General features: G+C 53.2%; 1 protein-coding gene across 1 annotated transcript in view; it reads right to left on the reverse strand.

The window, feature by feature from the left end:
* The window catches only part of PTGES (prostaglandin E synthase), a 10365-nt gene extending 9974 nt beyond the window's left edge, over positions 1–391 (reverse strand). Inside the window, exon 1 of the mRNA XM_015594166.2 lies at positions 198–391. Within this exon, the coding sequence (XP_015449652.1) occupies positions 198–326 (129 nt within the window). The 5' untranslated portion in view covers positions 327–391. The remainder of the gene's footprint in view (positions 1–197) is intronic.
* Positions 392–7364: the final 6973 nt, after the last annotated feature.

A 7364-nucleotide genomic window follows, 5' to 3' on the forward strand; every position in this document is an offset into this window, starting at 1 on the left:
GAGTTAATGCTCTCAGACAGAGGACAGGGAGCTTCGGGCCCTGCTGCAAGCGACAGCCACAGAGGAGCCACTGGGAAGGACGGGGAGAGGCACGGGGTCTCCCACCGCACACGCTCACCCCTGGCCCTGAAACCGCCGGGGCAGCGAGCGAGCGGGAGAAGCGCGCGCGCTCCGGGGGCCCCCAGGGCGGCACGTACCTTCTTCCGCAGCCTCACTTGGCCGGTGATGACAGCCACCACATACATCTTGATGATCAGCAGTGTGCTGCAGAGCAGGAAGGCCGGGAGCACCTGGCCGGTCACCATCGCCAGCACCGGGGCAGGCATGTCAAAGGCGGGAGCTCTGGGAAAGACCCAACGCAGGCTGCTTGGTGGTGCCTGCAGAGCAGCCAGGAGGCGGGGAGACAGCAGCCAGGAGGCCTGTCCCCACTCAGCACCCGCCCACTCCCAGCTGCAGAAGCAGCTCTGCCACCAGGTGCTGCGAGAGCAGAGCCTTGGGGCGTCCCTCATCCAGCCTCTGGCCCCGGGCCACCCCTTCCTGACAAACTCTTAACCACTTTCTAATCTCTTTCCTGTTTAAAAAAAGAAAAGAAAAGAAAAAAAAAGAATAAAATTCAATGGAGTAGATTCGAAGATCTAACTGGCTTTATTAAGTGACTTGTGAATCCAGTGACTTCCCATCTAGCGACTAGAGAGGGAGCTGGGGAAAGAGAGCAGGGGAGTTATTTGTGGACCCCGACATCTTTCTTTTGAGGGCAGAGAAGGGGAAAGTTTTTATCTTTCGGGTCGTCCCTTTTTTCTGTGGGCAGTATGGGGGGGTGGAGAGCCCCACGTGACGGATTACGTTCCTGGTGCTTAACCCCAAAATTCCAGACTGGTTGATTAAGATTACGTATCTGGGAGAGGTCGGAACTGCAATCAGATCAGGTATTAAACTCAGGTTTGGCATCACAGGCTTTTAGCACAAGTGATGCCGTTTGGGATCTGTGGCGTTTTCTTTAACGGCCCTCATCTGTAAAACGGGGGTGTGCGCAGGGCCTGCCTTCCGGTACGTGCGACAAAGAGGGTCACCTGGCAGGACCTCCACAGGTGGCCGATGTTGCCGATCGGTGTCTATCTCCCTGAGAGTCAGGGTAGGTGCTGGGGACGAGACCTGAGCCATCTGCCCCTCACTCAGCCTGGACACTTGAGACGCAGCCATGCCTCCATCGATGCGACTTTGCTATCTGTAGTAGGCTGCATAATGGCCCTCCAAAGATGTCCATACCCGAACCCCCAGAGCCTGTGAACATGTTACCCTTATAGGGCAAACGGGACTTTGCAGGTGGGATTAGGTAAAAATCTTGAGATGAGATTACCCTAGATCCAACCCCCGGGGCCATGGACCATACTGGTCCAAAGCTTCATCTGTATTTGCAGCCGCTCCCCAGCGCTAGCATCACCCTCAGCTCCACCTCAGATCACCTCAGATCATCAGGCATCCGATTCTCGGTCCCTGGTGTCAAAAAGGATGGGGACCGCTGATCTAGGTTATCTGGGTGAATCCAATTTAATTACAAAGACCCTCCTAAGAGGAAAGCAGTAGAACGTATGGATGAAAAAAAGAGTTCTATGGAAAGAAACCTCACAGGGTGATCGGGTCATAAATTCCTAACTTGGCAGGTGTCGGCAATCACACCCCAGGCATCTAACTCTTTAGCAAAAGGTTTATCTTTGCTTTAAGCAAGCCCTGACCATTGTGTCTGTGCGTCTCATTAACGCGCCTTGGAAATAAGCCAGAATCGCCCTCGAGAGAACACAAAATCTTGTAAATTATCCTGTAAAGCGATCCCTGCCTCGCTTTCTTTTACCCGCATCTAATCTTCCTAACGTCCCCTCCTTATTTTCAACTACATAAAAGAGGCCGTGAAACTTATTCTCCGGCGCATCTGAGATCTTGCTCCCTGGCGCGTGTCATCAGCTTGGCGCAAATAAACTCATAAAAATTCTCTACAGTTTTGGACGTCTTTACCTCGGCGAATTAGAGGGAGGAATGAAAAAGAGAGAGCAGAGGTCACCGAGGAGAGAAGAGAGGACACTGCTAGCTTTGAAGATGAGCCAAAGAATGCAGGTGGCCTCTCGAAGCTGTAGAAGTCAAGGAAATGAATTCTCCCTGAGAACGTCCAGAAGGAACCAGCCTTACCCACGCCTTGACTTTAGCCCACTGAAATCCACTTGGGGACTTCTGGCTTCCAGAATCGTGAGAGAATACATTTGAGTTGTTTGGAGAAGCTAAATAAATGCGTGGTCATTTGCAGCCACAGGAAACTAGCCCACACCTCCGCTGTCTCCTTCGGCCTCTCTTTACTTTTCCAGAGACCCCCAGGCAGATAGCTTGATTGCTTATTACAGAACTTCCCCAAGGATCCATCGGCTCTTCCTTCGTAGGAAGCATCAACAGTTCATGCCCTAAGATTCTTCGAAGCCCTTGTTTCATTCACCTTGCTGCGACCCCCTGCCCCTTAGTCCCCTTCCTCAGGTCTGGGGGTGGGACCTCCACAAAGGCAAAGATCTGGTCCCCGTGGTTTTGCTGACACTGCTTGCTTGGCTGGGGAAGTGGGGAAGAGGGAAAGTCAGTCTCCTGTGCCTGCTCCACCTTGGGCCTGCCCGGAGAGACAGCAGTGTTAGTCTGGCCCGTGCCCCAAAGCGGCAGAGACCAAGGGAAGGACTGGTCAGAAGGCAAAGACGCTGGCCACATGCTCTGGACCCAGACTCAGCTGGCATAAAATCACAGAGCCAGCCCTTGGGGGCAGCTGTGTGGCTTTAGGCAAGCAGTTTCCCTCTCTGAATCCATTTTCTCAACTGTAAAACACAGCCGACAGTCAGCTACTCCCCACGCAGCTGAGAGAGAACTAAAGGGAGTCATGTCTAATTAGTAAGCACCTGGCACGTAGTCGGCCCTCCATCAGCATGAGCCTCTGGGCCTCAGTTTCCTCTTCCTCGAAATGGGGATAATAATTCCCACCCAGCAGGGCTGGCAGGAGGGAGACTCTTAGAAACCTCTGACCTTGCTTGCTGGGGCAGTGCAGTGGGGAGCTGGGGGGACCGCTTCTTATCCATTTGTAATGTGCCAAACCTTCTTTTATCTGGACAAAAGGTACACTAGCAAACCAACACCCATGTTTCTGGAGCCTGGGGCTGCCAGGCAGGGTTGTCCCAGCCCCAAGAGATAATGCTAGGCCACAATCAGGGACACAGAAAGCACTGGATGTCCTGAAATAAGTTTTATCTCTGTGCGTCTGGTAGAACTGTGCATCTTGCTCCTTGGATGTTTCTGTCTGAGAATAGAGGATGCCCGCCTCTCTGGTCCCCAGCTCTGGGGAACCACTGGAAGAGGCTGTCTCCTTGTCAAAAAGCTCAGTTATGGGGTCTGGCGGCTGCACCACCCCCAGAATCATGGACCAGAGACAGCTCAAGAGGGGGCCCTCCCTCCTTAGATTGGGGGTGTTCTTTGCCCTGCTTGGTCTTCTGAAACAACAAGATAGAAACCTCGCCAGCAGAAGCTGGGAAAACCAGCCTGGGCGAACCACAGATTATTGCCTGCTGTCACCTAAAGCCGAAAATAAGAGGGACTTTGGAGGGAACCCTTCTGCCTGCTGTGTGTGACTTCGTGGTGGGAATCTCAGTTAAGCCAGGGCCTGGCAAGGAGGGCACATCGTTCTCTGATCTTCGGCCAAGAGTTCCCCTAAAGCCTCCTCAGTCAGTGGAAGTACCAGTTGTTATTTCTGGTGGTGGGGATGATGGGGTGTTACTTTTCCCTGAGCTCCAGTTACATTCTTTGCCTGAAAATTTGGATTGGTGCCCCCTGCCTTGCAAACTGGTGAGGCCTAAGGAAAATACAGCAGTGCCCAGAAATGAGGGCGAGGGAAGGCACTGGGCCCGCCCCTCGGGGAGGCATCCGGGGTGTTGGAGATGTTTCGTATCTTCACCTGTGTGAAGGTTGCACAGGTAGATATATAGGTAACAATCCACTGAGCTCTATCCTCAACATTTGTTACTTTATTGTATATGTTTTTTAAAGCCCAGGAAAGTGCTCCTGTCATAACTCTACAAATGGGAGCAGGGGAGCCGCTGCGTCTAAAGCCCCAGTGTGGCTTCTTCCAGCTCACCCTCTTTGGCATTTCCTGAGGATCAAAGACCCAGCTCTACTCTGTTTAATTGTCTGTGACTTCAGAGGAGGCCTAGAGAGAGGAGGAAGGGGCCCCGCCTCCAGCAGCTGGCTTCTGACCTCAGTGAGCATAGCTGGGGTTTTCTCCAGCCAGGGATGGGGAAACGCAGTGGTTAAAAAAAAGACTGTCGCCGAAGTGACCTTTTAGGTCAGTTCTGTATTGTAGTCATCACGGGGACATCAATGCCCCATTGAGAAGCAGTGTTTTCGAAATATGGCATGTGGTCTACAGGAGAGGCAGACTAGATTAGTGAGCTCTTTCTAATGGCTCTGCAGCCCCTCCTGGGGCAGAGGCCCACCTGGGGGGACCCCTGGACTAACCTTAGGATGAGCAATGCACTGGAGGACTGTTGTTTTTGTCTGCCAGCTCCCCTCCCCCTCCTACCATCCTCTGGGAAATCACACCCTTCCTTTCCGAACCTGTACCCCTATTGACTGTAATTCTGATGGGGCAGCCAATCAGAGGACTTCATCTTCTTAGTATGGGACGGACACGTGACCTGAGCAGCCAATCACAATGCTCCTGGCATCTGGGTACTGCGGATTGACTAAGCAGAGCCAATCAGAGGCTTCCCTGGGAGGTTATAGTCTGATAAGGAGACCCCTCTCCGCTCCAGGACTGGGCCCTGGGACGGTACTGGCCTGACGCTGTGTGCAGACATTCCCCCTCCCCACAGGGAGGAGGCCGTGTTATGGAGGAGACAGTGAGGCCGCAGCCTCTGACTCACCCGGGTCTAGGAGTTTCCTTTTTTGCTTAAACAAAACATCAGTCAAATCATGTCCCTCCTCTGCGCCAAACTCTGCAGCGGCTCCCATTTCACTCCGAGTAAAAGCCAAAGTTTGGACAACGGCTCATGGCTCACGGCCCTGTCCCATCGGGTTCTCTCTGAACCCCTATTTCGCTCCTCACCCCAGCTCAGTCAGTCAGCCCAGTCACGCTTGCTGGTCCTCAAACATGCAAGACACTGTCCTTCCTTTGGGCCTTGGCTCTGGCTGATCCCTCTGCCTGGACCTCTCTTGCCCGAGGCGTCTCCCAAGTCTTCGCTCAAACCTCGCCTTCTCCACGAGAGCCGCTCTCAGCGCCGCCATTGGTTCCGCAGCCTGACCCGCCCCCACTTACACGCCTCTGCTTTCTCTTCTCTCTCCACAGGACAATCACTCAACGGGTGACACACCTCAGAATTTATTTTCATTCTTCTGCCTGACACTTGGCTTCCTAGGGCGGGCGTCTTGGTTTTGTTCATTGATGAACCACAAGCATTGGTCCCGTACCTGACATATAGACACAACTGTAATTCGTTGAATTAAATTGAAGTAAACTAATTTGATTTGGACCTTCCTTCCTTCCTTCCTTCCTTCCTTCCTCCCTTCCTTATTTATAATACCTAAAAGAGTTTTGATCGAGATAAGTAAAAATCACCAGTCTGGTTCTGAGTCCTGACTCCTGCCCTCCTACTTCTTGGAATGCCCAGGGGAACCTGGCTGCCTCTCCCAACAGGCAGAGAGCCAGGGAAGAGGCCTATGTGTCACCAAGCAGGACTGGCTGGTGGGCAGGCTGGGGCCAGAGCGAGGTAACTGGGGCCCAGGGCCCCCGTCTTTGAGAACCACTCAGTTAGGGCTGGAAAAGACGGCGTGATTTTAAATTTAGTTAATTTGCACCTCTAAAAGGGGTCAAGTATGTGGTGACAGAAAGAAATCTATGGGAAGTGAACACACAATACAATATATATATGCCTTACCGTTAAATTGTACACCTGAAACTTACCAGATTTCATTAACCAACGTCACCATAAAAATAAATAAAGACCAAAAAAAAAAAAAAAACCAACAAAAAAAACAAACCCCTAACTTCCACTAAATTGCATAGTACTAATTAAATAAAAACACGGTCATAAAAGTCGTAATAATCATGTGCACATCGACAGCACATTCAGCCCAGCAGCCTAGAAACACAGAAGCTGGCACGCACTGGCAAAGGGAAGCGGTTACGACCGGCCGCTGCCCATTGACGAACCAGGATGATTCACGGCTCCGCGCCCGACGGCTGGCCTCCCAAGCCCGGCCTGGCCTCCCAAGCCCGGCCTGGCCCCCCAAGCCTGTCCCTGAGACAGCCAGGACGGCCTTCAGGGATGATGCCATCCCACTGAAGCACAGTGGTCAGGCGGGGTGACGGCCACAGCGTCACCGGGCATCGCCCTCACGTCCGGCACTGGGCTAAACATAGACGCTGTGGGAGTTTCTCCTCCTGAGGAGAAATGGCTGTTGGACCCATTTTCGAGATGTGGAGCCCGGGGCTCAGGCTGGGGGCTGTACTCGCCCTGGCTCCCCTAGCTGGGCTTGGTTGAGGGGGACATTCTTGTCACAGAAGCAGTACTGTTCTAGCTGTGGGCTGAAGCACTCAAGAGGCATCAACTTGTAATGTGCCATTTAAAGTCCCTTTCCCTCTCTCCATGGTTCCCCGAGTCAGGAACTGCCCAGGGAGGGCGTCCTCTCTTGGGATCAAGGGACAGTCACACGTGGAACATTAGCCACAGGAAGGAATGATGCGCCGAGACACGCGACAGTGTGGACGGGACCCAGAAACGTCCTGCTGAGCGAAAGAAGCCGGGTACGAAGGGCCGCACAGCATATGATGCCATTTACACGACACGTTTGGAACAGGCAGATCCACGGAAGGTGCCAGGCTGGAGGTGCAGAGGAGACTGGGAGTGGCCGTGGAAAGCACGTGGGCTTTTCTTCGGGGAAGGTGACACAGCTACAGAGCTGGATAGTGGTGGTGGCTGCGCCACAGTGGACGTATTCAATGCCACGGAATCGCGCATTTTAAAACGTGTTCGTTTCATGTCAAAAAGAAAAGCCAGGGCTGCTGTCCTGTCCACGACTGTATTTATGTCCCCCCCCCATGGTGTCTGCACAGAGCTGTGTTGAGTAAATATTTGTGGAAGGATGGCCCTCCTGACCACAGTGCACGCAGGCCCGGCGTGGCGCCCAGCCCCTTCTCCTGTCTCAGGGGAGAGAAACACGCGTGGCTCTTCCAAGCTCTGACCGAGCATGGCCCTTGATGGAGCCTGTCTGTCGCTCCTTGAACTCCGGCCTCAGACCCCATTCCTCATGCATGGGGCTGTGGCCAGGCAGGGAGCATTTCTTGAATGCGGCTT

The sequence above is a fragment of the Pteropus alecto genome, unplaced genomic scaffold (assembly GCF_000325575.1).
Source record: "Pteropus alecto unplaced genomic scaffold, ASM32557v1 scaffold67, whole genome shotgun sequence".
NCBI lineage: Eukaryota > Metazoa > Chordata > Mammalia > Chiroptera > Pteropodidae > Pteropus > Pteropus alecto.